Source organism: Selaginella moellendorffii, unplaced genomic scaffold (assembly GCF_000143415.4).
Source record: "Selaginella moellendorffii unplaced genomic scaffold, v1.0 SELMOscaffold_2, whole genome shotgun sequence".
NCBI classification, from domain to species: domain Eukaryota; kingdom Viridiplantae; phylum Streptophyta; class Lycopodiopsida; order Selaginellales; family Selaginellaceae; genus Selaginella; species Selaginella moellendorffii.
Window position 1 is genome coordinate 2,432,523 of NW_003314263.1, and position 15,718 is coordinate 2,448,240.

The window sequence follows — 15,718 nt, forward strand, 5'->3', positions numbered from 1 at the left end:
TGGCATATATAGTTACTACTAGTAGTGCGCAAATTCTTGTGTTTGTATTATTAAATTTTCTTTGTTTCTAATGGATTGCTAGTTGACAAGAATTGGGTCACAACATGCCTAGTTTTTCTCGATTCCATAAGTCTGGGTGGAAAGTGAAGGCTGTGATTGCCAAGAGTTTCCAATCCTTGGCAGCGATGCAACTTCGAAGCTGTGCAACCCTTTGATTGTCTTATCCAGCTGCCAATTTCATCGTCCAAAAGTATGGGGAATGTGGCAATGTGGATGGCTTGCACAAACCAAACCAATCAGGATTGAGAGAGAGATCGCTACATTGATCTCGAAAAGAGGAGAAGAACTAAAGGTAAGCATATGCATATGCTTATTGTTATGTTTTCCATGTTTTACAATTTACTTTATACACCAGGTTTTAAAATACTCAAAACCACGAGAGTAAAGTAATATCCTGAGAATACGATTTGTAAGAAAAAAAGAAAATGTTTCTTCTCCAAACGCTGCTGACGCTGTGAAATCTTGTGAAATAGTGTAGCATTTGCGCAGATCTTCGAGAACCCAATCGATGTCCACTGAAGGAGCAAGGTTTACTAGGGCCCGTATATCTTGAGGTCCGGCCGCTCCACAAGCCATGGTGGAACTTTCGTACCTTTTTGGCACCATAGGACTTTGAGCCTGGGAAATAAGCCAAGGCCGTGATTGTCTGAACTCAATTGGGGCCACACCATATCATCATAAAGCACAAGTTTCTCCAATCCTGGAAGGGATGCAACGGATGATGGAATATTTTCGATACGACTCAAGGCTACATGTCTTTCATCTGGTCTGTTGGCTCAAAGAAATCATTGGGGAGCTCCTTCCGCAAAGATAATGCGAACCGTTTCACCTTCAGCTGTGATCTCTCGGTTGGCATCAAGAGTCTCCTCATGTAACCTTCTACTCTCAGTTCATCAAGGTCTTTGGGGAGTTGTGTCACAAAGAGAGGCAAATGCTCCCATGTATTATCAGGAGCCACATGGAATGTTAAGGTCTTCAGGTTTGGAAGAAATGCTGCCAAATCATCCTTGAACTCTGACTGTGCAATGTGTACATTTCGAAGCTCCAGACATTCAAGGCATGGGAACGATCCATCCAGACTGAAGAACTGGATACCACTGCAGTCTAGGCGAAGTAGTTGTAGCCGTTGAAAGCCCTTTAACCAAGACAGGTCTTTCATTGTCTCATTGTTTGTGATCCATAAAAATTTTAGCTGTGGCCATTCAAGGTTTTCGGCATTGTTTTCACCGTCTTGTACCCCGTTGATTGAAAAGTGCTGAAGCTGGTTGGAATTCTTAAACATTCGCTTCCAGTCAAGTTTGATAGTTGATTCCACCCTAATGTTACATCGTCTTAGATTGACAAGTTGCCACAGGCCGGTGAAATCACCTAAGTCCATGCTCTTTGCACGCAACACCAATGTCTCAATGTCCACTAGTGCACCAAGGCTGTGAGGTATTTTTATTGTTGCATTGTGGAGGTCTAACTTTAAATATCTTAGCTTGTGTAGGCTTAAAATTCCACTCAAATCCACAGCTAACTCCTTACAGGATTCAAGCTCCAGATGTTCAAGGCATGGGAACAATCCATCCAGACTGAAGAACTGGATACCACTGCAGTCTAGGTGAAGTTCTCGTAGCCATTGAAAGCCCTTTAGCCAAGACAGGTCTTTCATTGTCTCATTGTTTGTGATGGATAAAACTTGTAGCTGCAGCCATTCGAGGCTTTCGGCATTGTTTTCACCGTCTTGTACCCTGTCAATGGTAAAGTCCTCAAGCTGTTTGGAATTCTTAAACATTCGCTTCCAGTCAAGTTTAATAGTCGATTCCACCGTAATGTCACATCGTCTTAGATTGACGAGTTGCCACGGGCCGGTGAAATCACCAAAGTCCATGCTCTTTGCACGCAACACCAGTGTCTCAATGCCCACTAGTGCACCAAGGCTGTGAGGTATTTTTATTGTTGCATCATGGAGGTCTAACTTTAAATGTCTTAGCTTGTGTAGGCTTGAAATTCCACTCAAATCCACAGCTAACTCCTCATAGGAATGAAGCTCCAGCTCTTCCAAGTTAAATAATTGGGGCAGTAATGCAAAGTTGAATTTTGAGATCATATTGCATTTAAAAACCTTCAGTGATGTCAAGCTGAAGAGCGCATCTGGCAATTGAGGCCAACCTAAATATCGAAGGTCAAGCACTTGAAGGTTTCTCAGCTTGGATATGCTCTCTGGAATAAAACGGACCAAATTATAGCTTCCATTCAAGCTCAATACCTTGACATTTTGGATGTGATCTATAATAAGACTGACATCCACACCAGAAATTCCATGGCATCCATCGAGAAGCAAGACATCTCGCACATGAATGTCAGACAAAAGGCTGCTTGTAACCTTCTTTCCAATGAATGAAACTTTAGAAAAGGTTGGAGAAATCCCAGGTGGACAATCATAGCCAAACAGGCATCCCTTCTCGTGCTCTTCCTGGGGTGGGTACTTCCCTTTCAAGATTCTTATGCACAGCTTGCGTACCATATCGTGCACAGTTACATACTTATACCATCGATCATCAGTTGTCTTCACTAGGCATCTTCGTTCCAGTTCACTAACAATCTGCAGAGGCGAGAGTTCTGACCCAACCGCTATCCAACATTTTCTCAGATCATCAAACTGGATTCGCTCATCTTCTGGAAACGCAGCCACATAGAGAAAGCACTCTTGCAGCTTTTCATCCTTATTAAAGTGTCCCAGCTCGTCATAGCTAAACTTCAAGCGCTGGAACATCCGCTTCTCAATGTCCCCGTCATTCAACAAATGCATCTTCTGATAGCGTTCTTCCCACACCTGCGTCCCTTCATTCCTGTGGACAGCCATGGCACTGCCAATCACTTCAAGAAACTTCCAAAACATCTGCTCAAGAAACTTCCAAAACATCATTTTGCTCTCGTCCTCTGATAGCTCATGCACAGGAAGTGCCTTTGCACCCAGCATGCTCAAAATGCCTTTCTTTCTGGTTGTTACCAGCACCCGGCTGTAAGAGGACGGCCCTGCTATAAAATCCAGTCCCTTGGCCTGGCTCATTTCCCACACATCATCCAGTATCAGCAAGACACGAATTCCACGAGCAACATTTTGTGCCAAGTGCTGCACATGCTCAAGGGTGCCTGCATTTTGGGCCCTCTCTTTCATGCCGCCCCATTCAAGAGCGTCGAGCAGCTGGGCCCTGAGATCCTCCTCCGATGCATCTTTCTTGACAGTGATCCATACAATGTTGTCATGGAAATGCTGCCGGACCCTCTGGTCATTGTTCACCCAGCTTGCAAGGGTGGTCTTGCCACACCCTCCCATTCCCAGGAGTCCAAACCATTTCCCCGGGGCTTGTGGATCCAGGAGGGCATTCACCACCTCATCCACCTGCTCCCCATGGCGGCCAAACATGTCGTTGGCCTCGGGAATACCACGCCGTACATACTTTACGAGACCTCTGTCTTGTGGACAACTCCGTACGGAAAAGCTGGTGCTCGGCTGTATCACCTTCAACTCTTCTCGCTGGTACCTTTCAATGTGCGGGAGGAGATCGTCCTCGCAAGTGCGTACCAGCTCCAAAATCGCGCCAGATCGCTTCTCCCTGCGCGACAGATCCATCTTTTAGCTTCATTGCTTCAAACATGAATTCGAATAAGCCTTACTGTGATCCAAGCAGCGCTTGCGCCTTTTTAGTCCATTCAGTCAGTTCAGTCAGCCACGCCTCAGCCTCACCAGAGTAGCGGAAATCTGGATTCCTGTGCTTGGGAGCATTAAACTTGTCAAGCGTGGCCTGGATTCTGGATGCCCTCTTCTTTAGCTCCTCAATGTGGACATTCAGCTCATGCTCGTGACCTTGGATCTGCGACAGGAGATCGTCGTAGGCACTTAAGGACTTCGCGATGTCGTTACTCCGCTTGTACCTATAGGAAGTGGAGAAGTTCAACCAGCTGCCTGCCATTTCTACACACACACACACACAAAAGATAAAATGCTACTGTACCCACCGCTTTATGGGGCTCCAGATCCTGTTGTCGCGTGATCCCAAGAGTGCTTGTGCCTTGGCGTTCCATTTCCTGACACGCTCCAAGCATTTCTCGGCCGCTTGAGAGAACGTGAAGCCAGGATTCCGCTGCTTGTGAACACTGAAAGCGTCGATCTTGTCCTGGATGTGGGGCGCCTTGTTCTCCAGCGTGTCAATGTTGGCATTGCAGTCCCATATCTTCTTAGCAGGGCCCAGAGCCAAGCCACACAAGGCGCTTGCCAAGGAGCCCACAACCTCCATGCGTGTAGACCTACAAGCAAAGGTCGTCTCCCAGAACTCTTGGCCTTGGTACCCCCTCTTAAAATGAACAGTAATTTTCAGAGAGGTATAAGCTGTTACAAGTGACTTCAGTTTAATTGGAGTTGATTGCTTGCAGTAGAGCGAGTAGTAGAGGGCTTCGTCTCGCTCTTGCAATGCCAGCTGTGGCTCTCTCTCTCTCTCTCTCTCTCATTGCTCCGACAAGCATGCTCCGACATTGTAAGTTTCTCCAGGAGAGGTAACTTTTGTCGCTTTGTTTTAGTTGCACACAGATAGGACGCCTTCCCGCTGACTGGGCCACGTGTTTGATTGCTTTGGGTCAAGAAAACGTACTCTGGGTCTGGGAGGTGCAAAATGGCACAAGAGGCTTGCAGAGTTTGCATTGACAAACTCGTATTGACATCGATTGAAGAGACAACGTTTCCGTCGTTGATAGAGCTTCTAAAGGTGACTCTTCCCAAAAAGTTAACACACGGTTGACTTGGTTGTTCTCATAGCATCATTTTGTTTTGTAGACACCAAAAGAGTTAAATGTCTATACTCGTCGACCACCAGAGGTAGTAGCAAGCCAACGTGTGATACAATCTGTGACATTTTCTTGAAACAGGGAATGCCACCTTCAAAGTGTTCAAAATTTGAACAGAAGCTTTTGCTTATACTTGATTTTGAGGTTGATCACAGATCACAGTTGCAAATTACAAACTGAAGGTACACATATGCTTATTGCTATACAGCAGGAACCTAAAGGTCTACTAAAGGCAACTTAACTAAAAGATCGCATCAACTTGGGAAGACACTACTATAAGTTCTTGCAGTTCACAACATTCTCCTAATTATGGTTTTTTTAAGACATAGTTTTTTTATAGCTTTCAATGTAGTGAATATGGTTTAGCAACCTGATTCTTATCATCCCATTGTTCACTATTTTTGAGACTAGAAATGTATATAGTTTATTTTGTAATGGAAAACAATATACTTTTGAACTAGGATAGTTTATATGTTTTAATATAGTTAACATGATTTATAATATTAAGGACATCAAAAATAAGTTTAAAATTGGGTTTTCCTTATGGATGACATTGTAGTTGATGATTTCATGAACAATAGACTAATGAGAATGGGAAGTGTGTTATCTTCCTTCTAAAACCCATTTTCAACTACATATAAAATTATGTATATTCATGTAATTTATCTGTGACAATATTCTTTTGATAAGAGCATAGGTTATGCTGTTTAACAAACGTATGATGTTTTCAGCTAAAACTTTCATGAAGAAATTCCCACACTTTAGTAAGAAAAAACAAAAAAAGTTATATTATTTTCATTTGCTGCTAAATGTCCTCTCCCAATTCTATATGAATTGGGATTGTTGGCTACAACTTCCATCTATATGACATATAAATGTTCCATTGCAAACACTTTTACCACATATTTAATTCTTCCTTGGATCCTCATAATATATCTAATTTCCACTTCTATAGAATTATCCTTATTGTTACTTCTATAGGACTGTCTTTATTGTGGGCACCTCTTGGAAATTTGTGATAAACTACATCCAAAACTAAATAAAAGTAGTTCCAAACATTGTTATAATATGGCACAATGCAAACTTCTCTAAGTAGAGCATTCATTAGTAAGATGCAAGTATGATTAAACTGGACATTCCTTAAAGTTAGAATATAAAAACCCATGTGGTGATATTTCATTAGAGTTCTTTTTGGTCCACCTGCATAATAATTGAGAAAAAATTATTAATTTCTACCAAAGGAATAGACAAATAAGCAATTTTTCACTAGTAGTATTTAGCATAGATAAAGACTTCAATTGCATCCCTAATCCTAACTAAGAATATCTTTTTAATTTGAGTAAAACATATATCACTTGGTAAACCATACAGTTATAAGCATGAAATATAATATGGTTATTACAAACCTAGATTGTATAGATCCATCATAGTTGTGTTTTGCTTTTGCACTATAGCCTTAACATGTATAACCACAATTCTTAACTCTTCTTCCTCCAAGACATTTTCTTCAACTAAATTATTATTAGATAAACTATTCATTATTACCTCCAACATCACTAGTGATAAATATAATATTCTCTTGCAAATCATATCCAAACCTATTTACTGGATTATATGGTTCTAACTTCCCTCAAATCCTCTCTATCATTTTCCACTGTGCTAGCTTGTGCATTTTTAATGAGAATAAATGTTTGCCTATGCCTATAAAAAGTAGATTTGGTGAAGAAATAACCTTTTGTTCCCTTTGTTGCAACATATGATAAACAACAATAATTTTTCTTTCTTTTTTTTGCTTTGGTTTGGTATGAATTATTGAGATGTGCCATCTTCTGGCCAATCCAATCCTCACATAAGTATTGCAACCAATATTACAATGTAGACACATTCTTGCAAAACTTGTAAAACTTGAAAATACATGATTATCATATGTTTCTTAGTGTTTTTAAAGTTGTCGGCCTTGTGGTTTTTTTGCCACTTTCTTTCAAAAACATAATATTGTTACAAATATTATTTTCTTGGTATTTTTCAAATTTTTATTTAGCAAATTTATGATGGAGGTAGAGGAAATAGATTGCCCGATCCGTGATTCTTTTTAGGATTGAGTTCATATGTAGTGTTGGATAAATATAGAATACAAGAAGGTTGAAACTTTTGACTTACTTTTATTGACAAAAGTCTCTTTATTTTGGTATCATGCTTATTTTAACAAAAATCTTTGGCTCTTTGAGATAAGTAAGGATTATTTGCATTTCTCTAAGACTATAAAGGTTTATTGAAGATTTGGCTCATATCTTAGTGCATCCAGTGTGCTAACCATGTTTTTAAGTGATTTTTTATTTGGTTTTGGAAATCTTTTATCTACAATTCTCATATGCACTATTGTTTTGTGTTGTTAGATTTTACTGTTGCATTCACAATAACGTTCATTTGTTTTCAATTGATCTTGACATAATGCAAGCTATATGACTGTATTCAAGGATGCCCCATGACTTGCAAAAGATTTTGGACTTGGAAAATGGTTGAGGTTGGGATCAGTGGCATGGACAGCATGCTACTGTTTTACATTATAGCAAAGTCCACCCACCATAGTGTTATTTAGCCTGCAAAATAATTAAAACTGATAAAGTGATATTTTTAATTATACATTTTTTAAGATAGTTATGTGATTAGGGTATAAGTTATGACTTGACGTTTGGAAGAAACTCCATACCCCAAAAGTAATTGAAAAGAAAAAATGATTCAATGATGCAACTATGGAGATAGAAAGTCTCTCTAGACCACAATATTAGATATAGCAACAAATAAATTTGATCTTAGACAAAGTGAAGAAAAATTTTCTAGTGCACATAGTTATGAGAGCATAAAATATTGAGTGAAGATTTAACTAAAATTAATATAGATTTGTTAATCAATTTGTATATATTTTTTACATTTAAACTTCCCACATATGAACTAGGGTTTAGTGGGCAGTGAAATTGTAGAGGTGCTAAATTTTGTATCTGCTCATCATTCTGGTTGAATTGGCAAGTTGAGATATGGTAAACAATAAGTGAAAATGCATAAAATGAATCCTTTTTTTTTTTTTCTCAAATGTTAATAACCCAAGCAAAATTGAATGGACTATGTAGAAAGGGATTGTGTAAATATATTGCGAGTGTTTGTTTAGCTGGAGTGTTGCCAAACTTCCTCAGTAATGGATTTTTTGGAAAGGACCATTTCGAGCTCAATATTCTAACATGGATGAACATTCAAGTAAAAACATGGGATGCAATCCAATTGATGAAGATGCTCAAGAATCTCAATAATTCATCAGAGTAGGTATGTGACGAAAAGCAAACCCAAAATGAAAGCCTTCACAAAGACAATAGTGTCAGTTAACACCCACTTATGAACAAAACACACTAAGTCAAGGATTATGAAAGTGGCAACCAAGGTCTTTAACACCAATTTTCAATGTTAAGAAGTACTCTAAGCACTTATTAGATCTCCCATTAACTTTACTTAGCAAGAATCTACTTTATAAGTTATTATAAATCTTCCTCAACTACAAAAGAGGATACTTCAAATGTGAAAGACAGGTAGAGTAGAGAATTAAGCTAATTGAGCGAATTTACGAGTGTAAATTGGACAACCATTCCTTTTATGTTTTTGAGCTTAAGATAAAAGAAACCTTCATTAGATTGTAGCATTGACTTAAGAAAGCAGTGGTTGCTAAGATAGAGCAAATAAAGGAGTTCATAAAGTATTAGTATGACTAAAGTGTTGTGGAGCTTCTTGCATTCAAATCGAATATGAGGTTAATATTGATAGATCTTAAGTTTTTGAAGGTATAAACCACATTATTTTTAATGCAAAAAACTTCATTGTTTTCAATATTGCTTTTGCAAGATCTTCAAATAGCAAAGATAAAAATTTTAGATAAATGGCAATGAGTTAAAACTATAATAGTTAAGAAAGTTTATAGTGGTACACCCATTCGAAAGTACAGAGTCCTACAAATGAGGATAATTTCATTCATAAATAAGGATTTATTGGCTAATATAAGGGTTCTTTCCGCATGTGAGGTAAATCTTTTTTAAAATGGCATTCCAAAATTATACTCAACATTGAAGAAAGAGGTATGCATTCATTTTAAAATTTAAGCTAAACATTATAGAAAATGTATTAATCCAAGTGCATAAGGGCCATTGTTATTGGCAAGGATAATGAGAAAACTATTAAAGAGGTATTTAAAAAAATTAATTTTATAGTTTTTAATTTTTGTTTGTGTAGTTCCAGATAAAATCATATGGCAACGGACATGAGGAGCAACCTTTATACCTTAATAGACAGGATTGATGAAGAAATAAAGTGTGAAATTATGATCAAAGAAGAAAAAAAATAATAGCTTAATTGTATATATGGATTATTTATTTTTTGGCTCTATTTAGAAATAGAGAAACACTGAAAGTGCCTTCTTAAGCAATTGTTTATTAAAATATGAATAATATTATAAAAAAATTCTTCACTAGAAAAGAAAGATGTTGACAAAATAGAAGATTTGGCAAACAACACATAAAAAAGAGAGGTTTATTACTTTTTGGTTTGTATATATTAATTATAACTAATTTGTATAATTTTGTAACTTCCATCTATAATGGTAGGAGCCCAACCAATACCCACAAATACTCATGAGGAAGTGTGTTGATTATTAGGCTTGTATATATTATATAATATAACTTTATTTACTTTTCTATGTAACATTAGTAATATTGCAAAACAATGAAAGAGTTCAGCTAAATGATGAGACTACTCTTGCTGTGTATGAGGCAAAAGAAGTGAAAGACATTGTCAAGACACAAAAAGAAATTAATAACTATCAATAATAATAACAAATCAATGTAAGTAGTTTTATTTTTTTCACTCAAACTTAGTAAATACTTGCAAAAACTTTTTAAGCTTAACATAGCAACTTTAAGAAAATTGATGGGTTTGTTCCTTAAATCTAAACCTTCTTTTTTTAACATGAAGTAATTTTACAAGATTAATGTAAGCGACTAATTTTTTCATTCTACTTTAGTCACTTAACCACACCTTCGACCACTTGGAGGAGTCTCATTCACATCCTCCTTAAGTCCAATTCAGGATTTGGGACTTGCTAGCCCCGAGAATAGTATCCATGCCACTCATCCTTTGCACTTGGTCCAAGTGCTCCACGTGTCCGTCCCAAGACCAACACCCCAAGGTACCACTGACATACCAGCCCATTATGCTAAGGCCATGCCCCTTTACCTTGGTCACACCGGTGGTCCAACACCACATGCATTGCAGTCCCGTCTCTCAATGACTGGGCCATCCATTCAAGAGTGACCATCCAAGGTCCACTCCTTAGCATCCTTAAGATGCCTGCAGACGTGGGGAGTTGCCTTCCCCAATATCCTTTTTACAATCCCCACCAAGTCCCTTTTCCGTCCATGGTCGAGTTTGCCTACACTGCCATTGGGACAAGGCCCACTGGCCCGACCACTAAGTCCCACTGTCCTCTGGGACTTTCTCACCACATGACCATATCCTTGGTCACCAGGGACTTTGGGACAACATTTCGGAACACTGTGGCCTTACGCGAGCCTCGTGGGTACTCTTCCCGCTTTCCACCTTTGGGTGTTTTAGCCATGGGCTTAGAGTGAGGTTCCATTGAGCCACTCTAGGTATCCAAATAGGTAGTGCCACCCACACTTGGATTGGGAGCATCGACCATTCAATCTCCCGAGGGAATTAAAGCTGACTCTTGAACACTCCACCAAACTACCCAACTTGACAGTCCGTATTCACTCTAGCCTTGGACCTCCCAGTGGTTATCCCATCACCCAACACCTGGGTACAGCCTTCCTGGACCAAACTGGCCTTTCCTGGCCAAACTAGCTCCACTGGAGTCCTCCCCCTTACTATACTTTTGGAGCTCACCAAACCCCCTAGGGTTTGGGAGACGAACGCTTTGGGCTTCCACCTTCTTAGACTCAAACTCGACTCGGACTCGGACTCAAACTCAGACTTGGACTCGGGCTTGGGCTCAGTCTCGGCCTTGGCCTCGGTCTCGGCCTCGGCCTCGGTCTCGGTCTTGGTCTCGGTCTCGGTCTTGGTCCCGGTCTCGGTCTCAGTCTCAACTTCAGACTCCATCTCGGGTCCATCTCGGACTCCATCTCGGACTCCATCTTGGACTCCATCTCGGGTCCATCTCAGACTCCATCTCGGACTCCATCTCGAACTCCATCTCGGGTCCATCTCGGACTCTATCTTGGACTCCATCTCAGGTCCATCTCGGACTCCATCTCGGTCCATCTCGGACTCCATCTTGGGTCCATCTTGGACTCCATCTCGGGTCTATCTCGGACTCCATCTCGGACTCCATTTCGGGTCCATCTCAGACTCCATCTCAGACTCTTTCACATGTCATGTGTTAGTCCTCTTGTGTCCCTTTTCTAGAGACTCACTTATTGCTCGCTTCATGCTCATTTTTTGAGCACTTCGTTGGGAGTTCCACTTTCGCTCTCGACCTTTCAAGTCAGAGCCTTTTAGTCCAAATGTGTTATGCTCGTTTGGCTTTCGCTTCGGCCACTACCACATGGCACTCTTTTGGCTCCACTTTGGGGCTTAGGGATTTATGTTTCACAACTCCACCACCCATAGATGAAGTTCGATGTCCTTATCAAACGATAACCATTTTATAAAGTAACATGAGCATGTATTACCTTTTCCATCCTTGGCACCTAGCTAATATTCGTCAATGGTTTGACACCAAAAGCTTGCCATGCCTTGTCCAACCTCTAAAGAGCATAGTGTTTTTGACATAGAGACTCATTTGACCACCTTAGGTGGTTCTCTCCCTTTTATTGGTTTAGCTCTCGCTAAACCCATTAGAGACACCTTCTTTAGCTCAATCCCACTACTCATTCTCGAGTAGTTTCAACTTCTATTGACATAACCAATTCACCTTGGAAATTTTAATTTTGACTTCTCGAAATCAATTTCCTTGGTGTTTCCAACACCTTTCATTGCACATATTGTGCAACTTCATTTCCCCATCCTAGGAAGTTTTCCACTTGAGAGCACCATCATCCTCCTTTCTATTTTGTGCCACCTTTGGCACCAAATTCTAGCTATTATAAGTTGTGTTAGAGTTGTCCATAGCCCTATCATTTAGCTACTTTGCCACTCCCTCTCTTGAAGGTTTCACCTTTGCCAACTTGGAGGAATTGAGAATCCATCCTTTGAAGCACACTTCGTTTTTCACAATCCGTTAGCATCTAACACATTAATGTCCCATGCCTAACTTTGCCATTTGGATTCCTTCCAATGAACTCCATGGCCCACACTTGGCCACTAGTTTTTTGCTTTTATCCATTGATTGTTGCACTGAGCAACATAATATCACTACCTCCATTCTCAAGGTATCCTTTGGTTCCATGGCAAAGGCTCTACTTTGCTAAGTCCAGAAGGTGCTCACCCCTAGTAGGTCTCTTTAGCATTTTTTGCTACGGTCTCTATCCACAACTCAATTTTGTGACCCTCCTATATATCTCTCCTAGAGACTACTTTCTTGGATTATCGTATTGGCACAACTGATTTCCCTTTAGTTGTCCTTCCCACTTGGTCACCTTGACCAAGTCACACCATTATCAATAGTTCAAATCAACACTTTGAACTAGGAATTATATTCCTTAACCTAAACAAAGATTTTGTCCTTGTTTAACAATAAGATCACTTAGTGACCTCATCTTGACCCCTTAACAAGTCTACCAATAGGGACTAGGTTTTCCAGACCCTTTTTAAATTGTTGACTATGACCCCGGGGGCATCCCCCACACTTAGTAGTGCGCCCAAGCCAACCCTTAGCCAAGGATCCATAGCAACTAAGATTGGATGTCCCCATCTCATTCACCACGTCTTTAGTGCCCTTTGCACCAAAGTGTTCAAGTTAGATATGCCAAGCTTTCACTCTAAGCAATCTAATTGTATATCACGACTCTGGGGCATCCCCCACTTAGCAGTGTGCCCAAGCCAATCTCCTCATTAAGAGTTTATAACCACCAAAATATGAGTGTCCTCATATTCCAAACAATCACCACGCCCTAGTGATTTGGGACTCAAACCCAAGCACTAGAGGGTTGGGACTTGAACCCAACCTCTGTATATGCATCTATGGATAGCATCACTCAGGATGCCTGGTGTGACTCCCCACGCCAGTGCACCAATTTATATCTAAAGCACGCTACGGATCATAGCTTAGGAACTTATTCCTGCCACATTGCCAAGTCCTCTCACTTGACAAATCTATGATCATGCATGGACTCCCCCATGCTTGGCCCCATGGGCCACCCCTTTTGAAGTTAGCACCTTCCATTAAGGGATTTGTTCCCCTGACTTGCCACTCTCGCTTAGCAAGTCATCCGACCAATGTAATATGCTTTCATGCATAAGCATGAAAGTCATTGACCATCGACTTTCGTTCAAAGTCATCCCTTTGAACACTCGGGAATTACTTCTCCAACCTTGATAGCATTACCTTATGGCAAGCTTCAAGACCATGTTTTTGCTGCGCCATTCTGATTTTGCACATTCTATAAACCATTTACATTTGGCTTTTTAAGTACTACACTATTTAGAATTGTCTTTGGGAACTTTGAAAGAACTCTGTCCCTTAGCTTGTTAAGGCCTCTCTTTTCGCAAGCCTTCCAATTGCCATATGGTCTAGCATGGATAATTCCATGCTTTAGACTCTTCATGGCATCACAATTGTTAATAATAATATGCTCGAACGCCCACTTGATTCTTCACTTCTAATTGACATAACCACCCTTGGTTATGCTCTTCAATTCTTATGGTTTGGTTCTATCCTTTTACTACTTGTTTTTGGCCTTACACATTTCCTATGGTTATTTGCCTCAAAACTAAAAGGATAGCTTTGCACTTTCTACCATGCCTTAGCAAGTATTCTTGGGGATGAACTTACTTAACAGCTTAGGGAGTGGTTCCTCAATCCGGGTATGCTCACCTTATAATCCCACACATCAGGATTAATATATGGGCCTTTATATGCCCATCACTAGCCTTGCCAAAATTCCATTTTTGGGTTTATCCAATTTAGGTAGATGGACTTCTCCTGTCTTTGCAACCTTGGACATTTGGATAGCATCTTCTATCCATCATTCGCTAGGGACTTAGTCCCTTAGGCCTTATCTATTACCCTCACTACATCAAACACCACCTCCTAGTGTTCTAGAGTGTTTGGGTGTCCTAATAATGGCTTCTTTGACAATGAGCATTCCCTTTTACGATATTGACTTACTATATCGGCACATAAGCAATTTACCCCCCATAAGGGTATATTTAACTTCCTTATGCCATTAAGAAGTTTTGGGTAGCTACTTGCTACCAATTTAACTAATTATTTTGCACCTTTTGCTTAGTTGCCTCATAGTTGTCAAGTCCTACAACTCATCGTTGGTGCTTTCACACCTCTATTATTATCTGGGTCACCACACTCCAATTGCATGCCTTCCAGCTTAGGCTATGCCATTTTCATTTCCATTAGGATTCCTTTGGGAAGGGGTTTTCATGAACCCGCCAACTCACCTTAAGGCATCACGCCTTGGCACCTTCAGTGTCTCCACGCGATCAATTCCACGAGCCTACCTTTATAACACTTCTTACTTGTGTTTAGGTCCTTGCCAAGACTAATACAATTCTTTCTCATACCAACTATCCGTTAGCACTGCACTGTAGAGTTTACTCACAACTTTGTGTCAAAGTTGTTTTCTTCTGGGAACACTTTCCTTACAACTTTAGTATGGCACATTTCGCCATCGATGAAATACTCACTATTCTCATACTTATATCCTATGATCTTCCCCAACCTTCATGGGGCACAACACACCTCAGTCTAAATGCTTTTAGCAATCCCTTAGGACCATTCCTTGACTCTACTTGAGTCATCTAGCATCTTTTTGGACTTTAAAATTCAATGACCCATAAAGTTTTATTTGAAGTGCTAACTCATTGGAATACAACTTCTTGTATTCATATCCTACTCACAAGGACCATCTTTGAAAGTGTCACTCCAACACTTGATGTTGTTCCCTTGGGCAGCCTTTGCCCCTTAAGACTATTTGTCCATGTGATGAGAATACCAACTCATCCTCTAAGTACATCCCCAACTCCTTGGGTTGTTCTAGCATTTATCAAGGGTAGCCTCGACTACCATTTCAAAGGACTTGTGTCCTTTTCCGTATTTGACCTTCCACACTCATTAATTTTGGTCTCAAATTTATGAGCACCAACCTCAACTATATGAGGAAAATCTTGTGACTCCTTTATTGTTTTGGAGTCTTTATTTTTCCCGTGATCCCAACTATAGTTGTTTACCACAACTACATTAGCCAGTTTGCGGAGTCAAACGTTCATCTGGATCACATCCTCAACTCTTTGAGGAAAACTTTATACTGTTCCCAAGATATTGAAGTCGTTCCATTATTGGCCCTTTTCTATCCACCATCTCACTTACAAGTTCACACATGAACTGTAGTGGAGAGCCATGTCTTCCCGACCTGCTACTCCTCACATATAGGCCCACTCCTAGGACCTTTCGATGCCAACACCAGTGGTCATATACTTGAGCATCAATAAAAGTCAGACTAAGGAATAGCTTCAATACCAAATTGTAAGCGACTAATTTTTCCATTCTACTTTAGTCACTTAACTACACCTCCGACCACTTGGAGGAGTCTCATTCACATCCTCCTTAAGTCTAATTCAGGACTTGGGACTTGCTAGCCCCAAGAATAATATCCATGCC

General features: G+C 40.2%; 1 protein-coding gene across 1 annotated transcript; it reads right to left on the minus strand.

The window, feature by feature from the left end:
- Window positions 1-442: 442 nt before the first annotated feature.
- Window positions 443-4,450, minus strand: LOC112351550 (disease resistance protein RGA2-like). Its single transcript, XM_024689625.1, has 3 exons — window positions 4,066-4,450; window positions 3,724-3,981; window positions 443-3,662 (listed from the first exon to the last, which is right to left on the minus strand). Exons 1-3 carry the CDS (start codon window positions 4,341-4,343, stop codon window positions 809-811), a joined length of 3,390 nt encoding a protein of 1,129 aa, XP_024545393.1. The 5' UTR covers window positions 4,344-4,450; the 3' UTR covers window positions 443-808.
- Window positions 4,451-15,718: the final 11,268 nt, after the last annotated feature.